Source organism: Alligator mississippiensis, chromosome 2, assembly GCF_030867095.1.
Source record: "Alligator mississippiensis isolate rAllMis1 chromosome 2, rAllMis1, whole genome shotgun sequence".
In the NCBI taxonomy this organism is placed as follows: Eukaryota; Metazoa; Chordata; order Crocodylia; family Alligatoridae; genus Alligator; species Alligator mississippiensis.
In genome coordinates this window covers 176,200,653-176,215,184 of record NC_081825.1, presented here as the reverse complement: position 1 = coordinate 176,215,184, position 14,532 = coordinate 176,200,653, and the positions used below count along the sequence as shown (strand labels likewise).

The 14,532-nt window shown below is 45.2% G+C and overlaps 1 protein-coding gene across 2 annotated transcripts in view; it reads left to right on the top strand.

Annotated features, from left to right (window-relative positions):
• The first annotated feature begins 44 nt into the window (after nucleotides 1–44).
• The window catches only part of CLCF1 (cardiotrophin like cytokine factor 1), a 40,528-nt gene continuing 26,040 nt past the window's right edge, over nucleotides 45–14,532 (top strand). Inside the window, exon 1 of one of the 2 annotated variants that reach the window (XM_006260086.4) lies at nucleotides 45–845. In XM_006260086.4, coding sequence (XP_006260148.1) covers nucleotides 830–845 — 16 coding nt within the window. In that variant the 5' untranslated portion in view covers nucleotides 45–829. Of the gene's footprint in view, nucleotides 1,738–14,532 lie in introns of both variants that reach the window. The other variant, XM_006260085.4, reaches the window with a different exon arrangement.

The following is a 14,532-nucleotide window of genomic DNA, read 5'->3' as shown; positions in this document are numbered from 1 at the left end:
AGAGGGAATAAAAAATAAACTAGCACTGCTTTTCCAAGTCCCGCGTCTGGCATTTGGGCTGGGGCAAGGGCAGGGGGCTGGCTTTGGGCTTGGATGTTTTTTCCCCCTTAGGGAAAAACTTTTTAAAAATCTGGAATGGGGAGGGCTGTACATGACAGCAAGAAGGGGAGAGACCGATCCAGCTTCTGTTCTTTCTTTCTATATCTATCTATCCTTTTTGTAACCATCAGTATATCTTTCTTCCTTTCTTTTCTACTCTATCTACATATTCTTCTGTTTTGTTTTTCCTATCTTTCTTTTCACCCGTCTGTACATTTCCATCTTCCCATCTGTCAATCTCTCCTTTCTTTCTTTCCATCTCTGTCTGTATCCTTCTTCCTTCCTCCTCACCCCCCTTGCTCCCCCCATGACACACCAGTGTTTCTAACACAGGGTGGCACCGCTTGCTTACCTCACCCCCTCTTACTAAAACTTTCTTTTGTGAAAAGAGAATAACCAATCTGCCTCTACCTCTCCTCCTCTCCCCCCTCCGTACCCCCCTCAGGGACTGGTGTTTCAGTTTGTGGTTAAAGCTTTACACGTCAGGAAAAAAAAAAGAGGGTTAAAGAATATCCTCACCAAAAAAAAAAAAAAAAAAAAAAAAAAAAAAAAAAAAAAAGCCAAACCCAAACCAAACCCTAAATGAGTGGGATTGGCAAATGGGATTATTAATCCTGGCCAAAAATAAAGGACCGCAGACTCTGTGCAGCCCCCTCGGAGAAAGGAAGCACTAAATCACAAACCTACCTTCAAGGGCTGCAAGTCCTGAGTGTAGCTTTGGCTTTACCAAATGGATTTCAGAGCAGGTAGGAGACCTCTGCACCTTTCCCAACCTCCCTTCTCTAAAGGCAAACCAGCCCTCCCCCTCGTCTTTGCCTGCTGCGTCCCATCTCCCCTCCCAGCACCCCCTTCACTCATAACTCTTCGGGAAACACTTTAATTTTCTGCAAGCCTTCTCCAAATGCCACTAACAAAAGCTTTGCAATAGCCAGAGTTCTGGGGTGTATGTGAAAGGGGTGGTATTCTCTCCTCCCCTTTAATCCACATTTTAAAAACTTCTCTCTTTCTTTTTCCTCCTTTTACTTTTAGAATAGCAAATTGCCCTTTAGCTCAGCTGCTCCCTACCTTTGCCCAAAGCTGAAGAGCCATTGGGGGGGGAAGAAAAATGAATGGAGCCTGCCCTTGTGTACAATTGCATCAAATACATTCTTGAAAGCAACCTGGTTCTGCTTAACACTTGAATTTAAAAAAAAAAAAGCAAGCAGCTTGGAGAGAGGGTGTATGCAATCTTTTTTTTTTTTATTCTTGCATTCCTGGACACCAATCAAAAGAGCAAATCAAGGGAGGTGGAAAGGGGGAGAGAGCAAGAGGGAGAGAGAGAGAGAGAGAGCATGTTTAAAACTTTGCACACACGCACCAAAAAAAAATATCCGAGACAGCTTTTTCCACCTAACACCCAAGCAAACACAAACCAAAACAAATAGGGAAAGAGGAAAAAAAAGAGAGAGTGAGAAAGAGACAGGGCAGAACAGATCAGGGAGAAAGGGAGATTTCACCATTCGCTTGGGCTTTGGGTTTAGAGTAAAAAAACTAACCAAAAAGTTTGTCTTCTATTGATCAAATTCTGCAGCCTTCCTTCCCCCACCCCAACCCCACACTCTGAGTCTACTATGCTATATGTTGCTGGGGAGATTTCAGGTAAGACCAAAGTGTGTCTCTACTATTTTGGCAGAGGATGGGGGGGGTGTAGGGGCGGGGGTCTTGCTGTGCGTGTCGTGTTTTTCTTTTCCGAACCGCTGCTGATTTTAATTTGATTTGATTAAAATGTCTGTCTGGCTTTGTGATTGATTTAAGACTTTCCCCCTTTTTTCCTTTCTCTCATTCCCTCTTTTCCATGCATGTTTGTGATTACTGGGGAGGAAAATGCCGCTTAGCACGGAGAATTAAAATCCAGAACTGACAGAGAGAAGAGGAAAATGAAAGTCACCGGGACCTAGACAGGGCAGAAATATTTTTTTCCCATGGCTTGATTTAAGCACTTGCACCATTTAAAAAAAAAAAAAGCGAAGTATTTAATTGTTAATAGCAAGGTTTAAAAACATTCAAACATAAAAAAACCAAACAGCTTGAAGTTAGGTTTTGGGAACCCAACCATATGCTTCCTTTTGGAGGGGAGGTGGTCACCCTTAGAAATTCTCCAGAACTATTCTTGGTGATGTAGGGATTTTTTTTATTTTTTTTTTTTTTGGTAATCCTTGGAGTTTTAAAATTTGCAATTTAGTTAGAAAACTGCCTCTTGTATTTTGTTACTTATGGAAGGGAGAAAAAAATGCTTGCAGCAAAAGGACCAGCCCTGGAGTAAGGGTGTAATTTTTATAAGCAATGGGGATTTTGCAGACAACACTCCAGCCTTTCTGGAAAAGAGGTTACATATAAAATAAAATTAATTTTAAAAACAACCCTTAAAAGGTCAAAATTTTGTCTTTCTGGACAGACTCTTTTGACAACACCGCTGTTTGGTTTGGTGCACAGGATGAGACAAGATTCTCTTCTTGGATGGAGTCGGTTATTTGAAAAACAAAAAGTTTGTATTCATTTTTTGTTCCAGACTCCGGAGGTGCTGGAGTGAGTCAGGAAGGGCATAGTGGTAGAGAAGGACCGGAAAGAGTGAGGATAGAAAGACTTACTGGATTTATCCAGCTATCTTTGTGTTTATCTCTCCATCTATCTATCTAGTGACAGACAGGCACACAGAGATATGGGGTGCAAGACAAGGCAAGATTTGGTTCTTCAGATCTCCAAGAGATAGAACTCAAATACTCTGTGTACAGTACCTTGAGAAACATCCTGTCTGTCTGCTTTGTAACTGGCAAGAGCTGTTTTTTGGCCAAGACTGGAGAACTATGAAAATCTCTGGACAGACTGAGGAGGGAAAGAGGAGATAAGAAGTGGAAAGAGAGCAATATCTCAAAGAAGGAGAGATGGAGAAGGGCAAGTGTTCAGCAGACTCCCACCTCATCCCCATCCACTTCCTCCTCCAGGTGGATGGGGCTGGGGAACCTGGTGCTTCTCTGTGTTTGGGGGAAGGGAAGGAGCCCCAAAACAAGCTGTGGCGCTCGGCTCTTCAAAGCCCCTAGGCTTTGTCACTCATCAGAAACACTTGGATCCTGACAGGAACTGATGTACCCAGCTCCTATTTAGCAGGCTCTGTGAGGGCACGGTCCCTGCGCACATCTGGGCTGCATTAGCCCCAAACCAAAAAAAAAAAAAGCCTCCAAAGGGAAATGCAGAGGGCTGTCCTTACGGGGCTGGGCTTGGGGAGGATTTATTCCCTGCTAAGTGGCACATTTTTTCATAAATTAAAACCCTTTCCCAATGGTACCTGCACCTACCCACACTGGCAAGCTCCCTACATATATGTGCAGGCACTCTCTCTCTGTCACACGCACACACTGCAGCAGACTGTTGGTCATTGTACATCCAGCAGATTCTAGCAGACACACACAGAAATGCAAACACATAAAGAGGCAGATTCTTCGCCAGATACACAGTCAGACACTCTTACATACACACCCTTATATACCCACATAGAGGCAGACTGATAGACGGAGTTGCACACAAACTCGCACGCATAGGCAAACTCCCTCTCCTTTCCGTATCCATGTATGCCAACATAAACACCCAGACAACCAGATGGAAATACACTAATTCCAATCCACATGCAAGGAGGGACCTGCACCAACACAAACAGTACATACAGCCAGGCTGCATCTGGAGAGCTATTCAGCAGTGGTACAAGTGCCAGCATCAAATGAGTCCTGGAACTTTAACATCATGTCACCAAGGCTTGCTTGTGACACCATGTTTGTGTGTGTGTACACATGTGTCAGTACCCTGTTTGGCATAGGGTTTCCAGGACACTGTATTGAAGAAGTCAGAGCCCTAACTGTATTAGCTCTTGTTCTATTGCCACGCACAGGAGTTGAGATAGGGCACTAAGTTTGCTCCCGTTTCATAGATTCATAGATTCATAGATGTTAGGGTCGGAAGGGACCTCAATAGATCATCGAGTCCGACCCCCTGCATAAGCAGGAAAGAGTGCTGGGTCTAGATGACCCCAGCTAGATACTCGTCTAACCTCCTCTTGAAGACCCCCAGGGTAGGGGAGAGCACCACCTCCCTTGGGAGCCCGTTCCAGACCTTGGCCACTCGAACTGTGAAGAAGTTCTTCCTTATGTCCAGTCTAAATCTGCTTTCTACTAGCTTGTGGCCATTGTTTCTTGTAACCCCCAGGGGCGCCTTGGTGAATAAATACTCACCAATTCCCTTCTGTGCCCCCGTGATGAACTTATAGGCAGCCACAAGGTCGCCTCTCAACCTTCTCTTCCGGAGGCTGAAAAGGTCCAGTTTCTCTAGTCTCTCCTCGTAGGGCTTGGTCTTCAGGCCCTTGACCATACGAGTTGCCCTTCGCTGTACCCTCTCCAGGTTATCCGCATCCTTCTTGAAGTGTGGCGCCCAGAATTGCACGCAGTACTCCAACTGCGGTCTGACCAACGCCCTATAGAGGGGAAGTATCACCTCCCTGGACCTATTTGTCATGCATCTGCTGATGCACGATAAAGTGCCATTGGCTTTTCCGTTGATTCAGCCAAAGGGAAATCTGCCCAGACACATGCCAGACCCAAGGCTGACCCTACTGGAATCAACAGCAAGCCTCGCCCGCAAATTGGCTCTGACAGGTGCAGATTCTCTCTGTCTCCTTGGAACAGGGCAAACCCTATGAGCCATCTGAGAAACAAGGGGAATTTTAGAAGGTCTAGCCAGGAGAGATGCTGGAGAAGTAGCTTAGGGAGCCCAGGGACCGACCACTTCCAGAATAGTCCTGTCTCATGACCATGTGTGTACAGGCTAATCCAAGATAGTACATCCTAGGTCTCTGAACAACACAGTTGTCTGAGCACATACTGACACACTCTAGTGTGCTCCTGCACATGCTTTTCTGAGCAAGCACCCATGTTGATGTGTTCACATTTGCACTCTCAGACACAAATACACTTGTGCCAACATTCCCATGCTCATGCACATATGCTTATGCGAATGCAGATGCTGGCTGGCTCGTCCATTAGTGTACACACACATCTGAATGCTCACACACTCACATACCCACATATGTACTCTCTCAAATACTTTCTCACTCATGCATTGAGATAAACACACTCAAAGGGTAAAATATGCCCTGTTAAGACCAGTATACATGCTTATACCCTCTCATGCATATATATAGGCACCTATGTTCTGTAGCTACAGAAACTCTTTACTTAGCTTTGCCTCTGGCAAAGTAGAGACATGGATGAGCTTTGAAACTGTGAGCTGATTTTCACTTCAGAGTTAGCTCAAATTATAATTAGAGTTCTGTCCACACTCAACATGAGCATGGTGGTGGTTTTACCTCAATTGGAAAGTGGTTAGCTCTTGTGTTGATACGCTGGGTGTGCTCTGGAGTGAAGAGATACTCAGGGCTAGCTTTACCAGTGACAGAGTGGAAAATGTCAGGGACACTATCATTTCTGTTGCTGACTTGTTTGTTAAATTTCTCTCTGTGGCTCTTTCCCATCTCAATCTCAGCTGGCATGTGAGACAAGAAATGTGCCTTAATGTGTAGCCAAGACTACAGCCCGGATACCTGTTTTCTATTCAATTCACCTGGCACTTGAGCAGGTCCCTACCACTTGCTAGGCATTAGTTTCTCCTGTAGGAGTAATGATTCTGTATCTCAGCATAAGGGAGGTGGGGGATTTTTCACTGTGTATGAGGTGCTTGGTTCTCGTGGGTACCAGGTACAAGCAACAGTCTCTTATGGTAGGGAACTGGGAAAGTCTGATGGCTCTTCCCCTCAGGGGCACCCAATTGGCACACAGTGGGAGCATCTACACTTGCAATTAATGCAAAGCAATAAACTCTGGAGAAGTTTGAGTTGGAGTCAACTGCTCCCAGGCACAGGGTCTACACATGTGCCTGGTACAGCAGAAATTTGAGCCAGGGTGGAGCAGGCCCCAGCTAGCTGGGCTGACCAGGTGCAAGTTACACCTGTGGTCAGCATCTACATGTGCGTTTCAGTGCATTTATTTACTCTGCTGTAAGATAGTACTGTTCCCAACAATACTATCTGATAGCAGAGTTAATTAGTTTACTGTGCCCTAATGTAGACAGTGATGCTTTATTGTGGGCACTTTCTCAGCCCTGGGTTGGCTTGTCCCTTTCAGGACCATTGAGCAGTGTCACAGGCACTACCTGTGAAATGTCTAAAGGGCAGGTGACACTTGAGACACTTGGCTTGTATATGGTCAGTGACAAGAAAAAAGATATAGGTAGCCTTGTGGTACTGGTGGAGGTTTCAGAGGGGAGAAATGTTGCAAGCAACTGGTTATTGTCCTGGTGGAGACACAGGATGTGTGTGTGTGTCCTGGAGTCTTTGTCTCAGTCAGTATGTACATGCATCTCATTTAGGGTTTGTGTACATCCCCCTCAGTCTGTGTGTATGTGTGTGATTGTAGCTGTGAGTTAGAAAGTGCCTTTCCCCAGGCTCAGGGGTCTGGATGGAATTAGGGGCCTGTGCACCCATGTTAAACTAGTTTGTTTCCATCATGCTCCTGGCTGGAGCCGGTGATGGGAAATCCAGGCCCAGCTAATTATGGGCCTCGCTGGAGTCTCCCGTACTCTGATATATTTATAAACATATAGAGGAGACAGGATGTAAACAATCAGTGCAAGCGGGCTCTGAATGTATAGATGGGTGTGTGCGCAAGAGAGGGGGGAGTGAGGGTTAGTGGGAGAGGGAAAGGAAAGCCATGGAGTAACCTCATGCTTGGACACTAATTCACACCCACACGCTCGTTCACTCTCACTCACGCACTTGGGCGCACTCACTCACAAAGGAATGTACTTTATGTGATGTTAGTAACTAGAAAATTCAAACAACACGACTTTTCTTATGAGTGATCTGAACCCACAACTGCCGGGCAGAGAGGAGGTGAATGTGGCCCCTCTCCACGCACCTTCTACCAAAATCTATTCCTGTGTGGTCATGCACCACTAGACAACTGCAAAAAAAGTGCATAAGAAAGTTCCCCTGTTCAATTGTGCCCTTGCTGTCAGTTCCGATCACGGAGACCCTTTTTTTATTTCAGCCTTGGACTCCTCACCTTCCTCCTCAGCTCTACTGATTATGCTCATTCTGATCTGCAGCCCACCTGCTATCCCAGCCCTGGGTTTCTTCCCTCAAACAGCCCTGCTGATGCCCCTTAATCTGCTTCTTCCCTCCAGCCATTTTTTGCACATATAATGCTAATTCTCTTCACACTTGATTTTCAGACCCAGAGTACAACAGCTCTGGGCTCCTCATACGCATCTCTCCCAAGTGCCTCTCAATTCTGACATGTAGTCCCTTTGCTGTTCCAGTCCTTAGTTTCCTCCATGCACAGTACCACTTTCTTCCACATAAACTCACAGTCTGTGACTGTACAAGCACTAGGATCTTCACACTCTCAATTCTAACGAAGCCCTTCAGTCTCAATCCACAGTCCTCTTTTGTTGCAGTCCCAGGCTTCCCCACTCAGTTCTACTCGTTTCCGTCAATCGTATGCAGTTAGGAAATAGAGTTATTTTGGTCTTCTGGTGTTGTGGCCTAGGGAAAAGGACCGATACCTGCAGATTCCCTGGGAAGAATGTCATAGCTTCAGGAAATAGGAATATCTGTGGGGGTTTGCCCCTGGAGGGGGGAAGAGTGTACCTTGTGTAAAGGGTTTAAGTGTTAATACCCCTGTCGCATGGCAGGGGCAGTAGCCAGTTACTGTAGTGGTCACTGTTACATCTGGCTGTGCATCCATGTTTTATTTACTGAAAATCAAAATACAATATCGGCCAAAAATAACAGTGGCAGACGTATCAAGCCCATTTATAACACACCCCCATAGGAATCCCTGGGCTGTAGGACAGGGGAGATGACCTCAAGTCTAGACAGATGAGAGGGTTATTCAGCCTTCTGTCAGTAACCCCATCTCTGAGCCTTCTTGGCTTCTAATCACACAGCCAGTTATCTATTATTGTTATGGAAGTAGCATTAGCCAGGAATCAGGGTTTCATAGTGCAAGTTGATGTACAGGCAAGTAACAGGAAGTCAGTCTGTGCTCTGCAGCTCATAAATTAACGTATAGACAACATACAACAAAGGAGTAAACATTTGGAGACTGAAACATTACTCCAAAGACAAGGACATTTGAGAGAGCCAGGGGTAGTTTCCCCCAATAACAAAGAGATATTCAGAAAAACTGAATGGCAGCAAGATTCAAAACTGGTCAAACTTTTTTCATAAAATGCACAAATGACCACCGGACTCAAACAAGGATGAGGCCTTTAGGCAGATGATAAGCATATCCGGAATTATTGTAGAAATTGTCATAAAAATAGATGAGAGTTTCATCTGGGATAGAAACTCTTCAGCTCCAGCATATGAGCCCATCTTTAAAGGTTTGTTCATACAAATCAGTTTAATTCAGGGGTTCCTAAAGTGTGGGCTGTGGGCCAAATGCAGCCTGTGAGCCTCAGTGAAGTGGCCCATGACCCACAAGTACTTTTTTTTTAAAACAGTTCCCAAAGGTTCCCAAAGGTCCACAGGCCAAATGCATCCCACAGGTCCCCATGATGTGGCCCTCCGCCCAGGACTGTTCCTTTGAAATGGCCTTTGAGGGGGTGAAACTTTGGAAACCCTTGGTTTGGACTGGGATAGTCATCCTTTTGATTACATTGTTGTAACAATGTGTGTGCCTAGCTATTGGGAGTTAGGAGGAAACATTCTCTAGAGACACATTATCTGATAACTCCCTGATGTAGGGATCCTTCCTCTGAAGCAGCTGATACTGGCCACTGTGAGGAGCAGGGTACTGGGCTAGATGGACCATGAATCAAACATGGTCATTCCTTCTAATGTAAGTTAGCAGTCACAGAAGACTCAGTGGTTACAGGTCACCAACAGCCTAACCAAAACCAAGAGGCAGTGATTTTTAGCATTGTGGTAAGGTGGGTTTTAAGAAGATTCTGGACAAGGCAATGGTTTTACACACTTTGGCAGAGAGTCCTTCTTATGCCTGGAGGAAAGCATGGGAGGAAGTGTGGGGAAATGGCACATTCAAGTGATCCACATTGGTACTGAAGCAGAACAAGGATCATCCTTGTGATAATAAATTTCATATGTGAAATGGAGTAGGACTACATGATGGGTGTGAGCACATGACAGAATTAGCAAGTTCGCAGAGCATCAGAACAAAGAACAAGGAAGGAGAGTTTCTTGTTGCCATTTTGGATGACTGTCTGGGGAGCAAAGCATTAAGGCCGGAGAGGAAATTACAACTGATTCTCAGCCAGGGTGTTGTGAGAGCCTTTCAAACATGATATGGGGTGCCACATAACATTAGCATTGTTAGATGTACAAACACCTACACCACATTCAGAAGATAAATCCAGAGATTTCAAATAGGAATCCATAGCATCAAAAATACTCTGCCCTGTTTGGGGCTTGTTGAGTTCTTTGCAACAAAAGAATTACTATCTTAATTTTCCTTAGTCAAGAAACAAGTGAAAGCCAAGTGCTGCCCTTTTCTGAGGGGAGCCTTGAGTCCAATGAAGAGTGCTTTGAGTGTAACAAGGTGTGCCTTGAGTCTAAAAAGGATAAAAACTGCTAGATTATAGTAATCCCAAATGCATGACAGCAACACCCTTGACAAGAACTTTGGCAGCCTGTATGGGATGAAAAGTCCAGATGTGTGGGGTCCTGTACAGAAAGAATTAATATGGCCTGGGCATGGATGTCTAATGTACAGGTTGAGATTTAGATGAAGCTGAAGGTGAGATCATGAGTGACAAGGCTCTGTCCAGCATGGTAGAAGGAAAAGGCTCAGACAAGGGCTAGAGGGAGGAGGTTGGGAGCCTTATAATTGCCATATTGTTTGAATTGGTCATTGGTTATTCATAAGTAGATATTCTAGAGGGTGGGTAAGTGAGTGGAGACAGGCTTGTGTGAAAGGGGCAGATTTGTAAGTCATCATTCTGTAGATCGTAGTCACAATGGTTTCAAAAACAATAATCCAAAGGTATGACGTAAATGGAGGAGAAGAGGCAGCTGGAGTCAGAGCATGAGGGACTCCCCCTGAATAACAGAAGCAGTGAGATCTTAGTGTTAGAGGAGAACCAGGAAAAGATCGGGCCACAAAAGTCAATAAGATTTTGTAGAGAGCGTGTTTAAGAGTATGAAAGGCAGCTGATAGATCAAGGGAGAGGAAGCTAGTATGGAAGCTGTGAAATCTGGTGAGGTGGTCATTACAGATGTGATGTGAGGGGGTTCAGTGGAGTACAACAGAGATTCTAGTATGACAGCAGGGGGGAGGAGTGTAGGACAGTGATTAGAGACAGCCTGCTTAGTAAGTTTGGTGATGAAGGGGACAAAGGAGAAGTGGCATCAGGCTGCAGGCTTCATACCAGGGAAGGCTAGTGCACATTTGGATTGTCAGGAGGAAGAAGAGAAGAAAGCAAAGTTGAGGGAGGTCAGGAAAAAGAATAAAATTAAATCTCTGGGGTGCCAAGGGGAGCAAGGAGGAGAGCATGATAGGTCAAGAGGCAGTTAGTGATTAATTTTTCTCTTGAGATTTTCATGTGTCCTTGTTCTCATAGCTTCTTGTTCTGCAATAGCCTGTTTGGCCATTGTTGGGGGGGTGCCTCCTGAAGTCTGACTTGTGCCCCTTGTGTTTCTCCTTTTCAGTAACTGCGTAGGCATCAGTACTTAAGGGCTGATTGCATTTTGGATGCTCTATTGAAAGGACAGCCTCAGAGTCTCAGTATCACCTTGCTTTTTCTTAAATGCTTTGTGCCTGACATCCTGAGGGTGATTAAATCCCTAGTTTGAGTCGTGGAGCTTCCACTGGGCTAATTTACTACCTATGTTTTGTTTGGAGTCTAACATGCATTCCCCTCTTGCAATAGTCACTATTCGGAAGCTTGTGATAGCATTTTCCATTCTAGCAAACAGCTCCTTTGTAGCCAGTTCAAAGTTAACTGTCTTTGGCTTCAAGGGATTGCTAGATGTTAGCTTTGAAGTTTCTGCCCTTCTGCCCATGAGTATCTGAGCTTAATGAAGTTTTGCGAGGTATGTTGGGAAGTATTTCTGAATTCTAAGATCCTGTAAGTCTGTAATAGAATTCTTAAATATTTTTTTCACTGTTTGTATTAACTTTCCTGCTAACCGTTTTCATTAGGGCAGCAGCTTCAACCTTTTCAAGTCATGGGCTGAAACAACCCAGCTCCAGTCTAACATGGGTCATGTGGCTTCCGCATCAAATCAGTGGCAGGAGGCTTTTCCCTGTGTCCACGCTGGAGCTAAGCAGCTGAGAGCTGTACTTGCTCTGCTACCTCTTTTCCCAGCTCCTTTGCTCCTTGGCTGAGGACATGGGGGTAGTTTCCAGCTGGTGAGGATAGAAAAAGCCTTCAGGCTCACAAGGCCAGATCTGGCCCATGGGTTGTATGTTGCTGACCCCTGCATTAGGGTAATACCTTCAACTGAGAATCCAGAAAAATTGTTGAAAAGATCATCTTGTAAATTACGGATTGTTCTGTTTTTTAGTTTAGGGTTACCATATTTCCAGTTTCAAAAAAGAGGACACCACCTATGGGGGGTATATATGATTGCTGGGAGGCAGTGATTTGCTGGTGCCACAGCCCCCCCAGCCCTGCTGTTGCCCCTCCTGACCCACAGACCCTTGCCCCTGCCAGTGCCCCTCATTCCCAACCTATACTACACTGCCCGCTGGGCCATGCTGTTCCCCCTCACTCTCAATCCACAGCCCCCTGCTCCCCCCAGCCCTGCAAAGTCTTGGGCCACCCCAACCCTGCAAGCAATGGCACCTGTCCCAGTGTCACTGGCCCTGCCATTCAGCTCCCTGCTGCCCCCAAAGGGCTGCCCCACCCCCTTCCCTCACTGGAGGGGCAGGTGCCTCCCCCACTCCCCACCCCCACCCTGCTGCAGTCCCAGTGCCCAGGCAACTTCCCCCAGTGCCAGCAGGCACCCACCCTACCCACACACACAGAGACTTACATGCCCCACGCAGCTCCCCAGACAGTCCTCAAGCCCTAGCCCTCCAACTCCACTCCCCACAGACTTACCTGCATCCAACTGCTTGGGCTGCTCCTACCACCCTGCCTGGCTGCATGCCTGTCCCTCCAATTGCCCTCCCCTAGCTACTGCTAGCCAGGGCCAGATTAACCCTTTAGTGGGCCCTAGGCAAACAGACTCATGGGCCCTGGGCCAGTCGAAACTGCCCCCTCCCCACCCCGGTGCTGCTGCCCATGGGGAGAAGAGCTTGGAGCTGCCACTAGGAAGCAGCCACTGTGACAGCAAGGCTGGTGGAGGGAAGGAAAGGGAGGCAGATGGGGCCATTTGAGCTCAGAACCCTAGCCAAGTGCCTAGTTTGCCTATGCATTAATTCGGCCCTGCCACCAGCCCCAAGCAGCTCCTTGCTAGGGCAAGCCAGGATGTGCCAGGAAAAACTTTGATGCTGAGTAGAGCAAAATCCCAGACATCTGTTCATATTTTTAAAAACCACCCAGATGAAGATCAGAGGACCCAAAAAGAGGACACATCTGGGAGAACCCAGACACATGGTAACCCTATTTTACCTCATCTGAAAACCCAAGGTGGGCAAGCAGCTATACATAATAATTGATGACAGAGTTACTCAACCTGTTGTATAATAGCTCAATTTAACAAATAACTGAGTAATAGCTAACTAATAACAGGCAATTTTTCCTGTTAGGTCCAAACAGATCTACGTCAGCTTTGGACCAGAGAAGTTCAGCCATCTCACATTGTCTCAGTTGTTCTTTTCATTGTTTCTTTTATTGATTGCAGGCCTTTTTTGCTTGGATATTTCCTTCTCAGGGGCAACGTTCATGCCTTGTCACAATTGAGCATCTTGGTCTCTGTTCTCATATGTCGCCATACTCAGATGAGCATTGTTGATGACATTTAGCATTTATGATCTCATACAAAGTGGTATTAGTATATGATGTTCTCTGGACAGAATCCCATCAGATGCAGCAGTTCCATCTCAGTGGTTCCAATACATTTTAATGCTTGGAGGTACTTTGAGTTTTTTTCTGTTGAACATCCGTCTAGAATTACTCTCTGGCTCTCAAGAGCATGGGTAATTTTGTGTTTCTCAATGCAACGTGTCAAGATGTTTTGTCAGAAATGGTTAGCACTTGGATCATGTATACCTCCATCTCCTTCCTTTAGGCTCCATACGTTTAGTACCGATAGGTAGTAAACATATGTCTGTATATGAAGAGTATGTCTCCTCTTGGAAGCTCTGTACAGGGCCTGTATTTCACACTCAAGTAAATTCCTTTGCAATTTCACAATTGTTTTCTGAAGTCTAAGCGTCGCTTTGCACAATGTGTTCAGTAATATGGATTTTAGCGGTTTGCGGTCTTGCTCAACTTTCATAGATTTTTGCCCACAAACATACTCATGAAACAACTCACAACCAAGCACAATTGCAGCATTTCTTTCATTCTGAACATAATTATATTAGGTTTTAGCTAGCACTTGGGATGCATGTGCTAAGGGAGAATCATCTTGCAGAAAGGCAGCTGCTGCACTAGGAGAGTTTGTGTCACCTGAGATCTTAGGCCCTTTATCAATTCTGTAATATTTTGGTATTGATGCTTGTGCAGCAGTACCTTTTTTTCCCCAAAAGCTTTCTCTCTTTGTTACCAGACACATCCCAGTGCCATTCAAAACTATCATCCAGGGGTATTCTGAATAGAGCTTGTAGCCTCTAAAAGAACTATTAAACTCTAATTTAGACTTTTATGGTTGTTGGGATTCTCCTGAGGCAAATACACTAGCAAATAATCATGAGAAGGACTCAAGGCAGCAAAAAGTAAGGATGGACATGTTGGGTACAGAATTTTATTAAATACCCACAAACAAATAATATAACTGGAGAACAAAGCACAAATATGAAACAGGGCAAATCAGGTAACTGCCATGACATGCTGCTCATTCTGTCCTAAGGAAAAGGAAACATTTTCTTGGGATGCCTACACTGGTAGATAGCACATTAAATAGATGGACGTTCTTTGTTTTTTTTTCCTGTCTCTCACAATTTGTAACCCTGACATGTTTTTCTTGATACCCTGTTCTACCACAGGGATATATATCAGTGGGCTTTTGACCATATTATTGACTTCCACTACCCCAATTGTAAGGGTCCCCAAAAACTTGCAGGGGGTGATCTTCTCAATGATCTTACAAGGTCCCTTCTAGCCCTAATGTCTATAAAATCTATGAAACTTTATTTACTGCTTTAATTATTTGGTCACCCTTTTTGACATCTGAGTCAGCCAGTTACCACAGTATTTTCAATTGCATTGTGGGAATTATCA